This window comes from Pteropus vampyrus, unplaced genomic scaffold (genome assembly GCF_000151845.1).
Source record: "Pteropus vampyrus isolate Shadow unplaced genomic scaffold, Pvam_2.0 Scaffold866, whole genome shotgun sequence".
NCBI classification, from domain to species: Eukaryota; Metazoa; Chordata; class Mammalia; order Chiroptera; family Pteropodidae; genus Pteropus; species Pteropus vampyrus.
This window is the reverse complement of record NW_011889647.1, coordinates 17,730-19,202: the sequence shown is the minus strand read 5'-3', so window position 1 is coordinate 19,202 and position 1,473 is coordinate 17,730. Positions and strand designations below refer to the sequence as shown.

General features: G+C 45.5%; 1 protein-coding gene across 1 annotated transcript in view; it reads right to left on the bottom strand.

Moving 5' to 3' along the window:
- Positions 1–1,473, bottom strand: part of LOC105309818 (adhesion G protein-coupled receptor E2-like) — a 14,856-nt gene that overhangs the window by 7,412 nt on the left and 5,971 nt on the right. Inside the window, exons 3-5 of the mRNA XM_023526429.1 lie at positions 1,379–1,425; positions 1,174–1,251; positions 586–763 (exon numbers count right to left, since the gene is read on the bottom strand). Of these exons, the coding sequence (XP_023382197.1) occupies positions 586–763; positions 1,174–1,251; positions 1,379–1,425 (303 nt within the window). The remainder of the gene's footprint in view (positions 1–585; positions 764–1,173; positions 1,252–1,378; positions 1,426–1,473) is intronic.

The window sequence follows — 1,473 nt, the reverse complement described above, 5'->3', positions numbered from 1 at the left end:
TTATTTTAATTGAGGTATAATTGATATATAACATTATATTAGTTTCAGGTGTACAACATAATGTTTCAATATTTGTTTATCTTGCAAAAGGATCACCACAATAAGCCTAGTTAACATTTGTCATCATACATAGCTATCAAATTTTTAAAGTTTGTGATAAGAACTTTTAATATTTATTCCCATAGATACTTTAAAATATGCAACACAATTTATTAACTATAGTTGCCATGCTGTACATTATATCTCTATGACCTATTTACGTTATGACTGGAAGTTTGTACCTTTTGACTCCCTTCATCCATTTTATCTACCGCCTGACCTGCCTCTGGCAACCACCAATCTGTTCTTTCTATCTATGAGTCTGTTTTTTAAATTCCACATATAAGTGATATCATACAGTATTTATTTCTCTGGCTGACTTATTTCACTTAGCATAATGCATTCATTTTTTTCAAGCTTTTATTTTAATTTACTTATGAGAGTACCATTGAGATACAAGAATAGTAAACTGGTCCAGGAGGAATCGGGGAGGAATGGGATGGGGAAAGGCCAGAGCGGAGCCTAGGGACAGATGGGGGTACTTACCTGTGCCTCCAGCTGTAGTGAAGGTCAATGACTCATTGGACAGGGCAGTGCTCAGCTTTCTCAGGACATGCTCCACAATAAGGAGCAGGTTACTGGCCACACAGTTCTGCTCTGAGCTGGGCTGGGTCTCCAGGTCCTCAGAGTTCTCCAGCAGATCATCAACCACCTGTATGATGCCCTGGGGAGATGGGGACTCAGCCAGTGGGCATGTGCCAGAGAGGCTACATGAAGGCTCTGCCCACTCAGCCACAGAGAACAGAACCTAGAGACTATCTATTTTGGGATAAAGTCGGTACCAGATGGGTCTTTGTGCCTGGAATCAGGCTACTCAGAGGTCAGCCTTGTGCATGAATGCCAAGAATGATGCAAACCCAATGGGCAAGAACAACAAGAAGAAAAGTGTTCGTAGGTACATGTGGGCCTCACAGTGAGTACAAATACCTGCATGTCCACTCTTCCCACCCACTGCAGGAGAGGCTGGGGCCTCGGAGCAGGGCTCCACTGTGCTGGGGTCTCTGCTCCAAGACCAAGGCTTCCTCAGGCCTCTATGGGATGCCTCCACCTGCCTCGCCTGGGTCCAGCCTGTACCTGTATAGTGTCCAGGGTTGAGGCTGAATTGTAGTCTCTGCCCAGATCATTGATTTTTCTTAAGAAGTGGGAGAACCCCTGGGGAGAGGGGAGATGAGGTAGTCAGAGACTCACAAGTGAATGGGGGAACTTGGGGAAAATGGGTGGGTGCTACAGGAGGCATGGGGGTATCTCCTACTTCTTGGTCCCTCCTGGAGCCACTCACCTTGCTGTTGATTCCAGGGGGTGAGGTCCAGGTGGGGAATGAGATTCCTGGTGCAGATAAAACAATGGTTCATTAGGTGTACGTGTGTGTGTGTG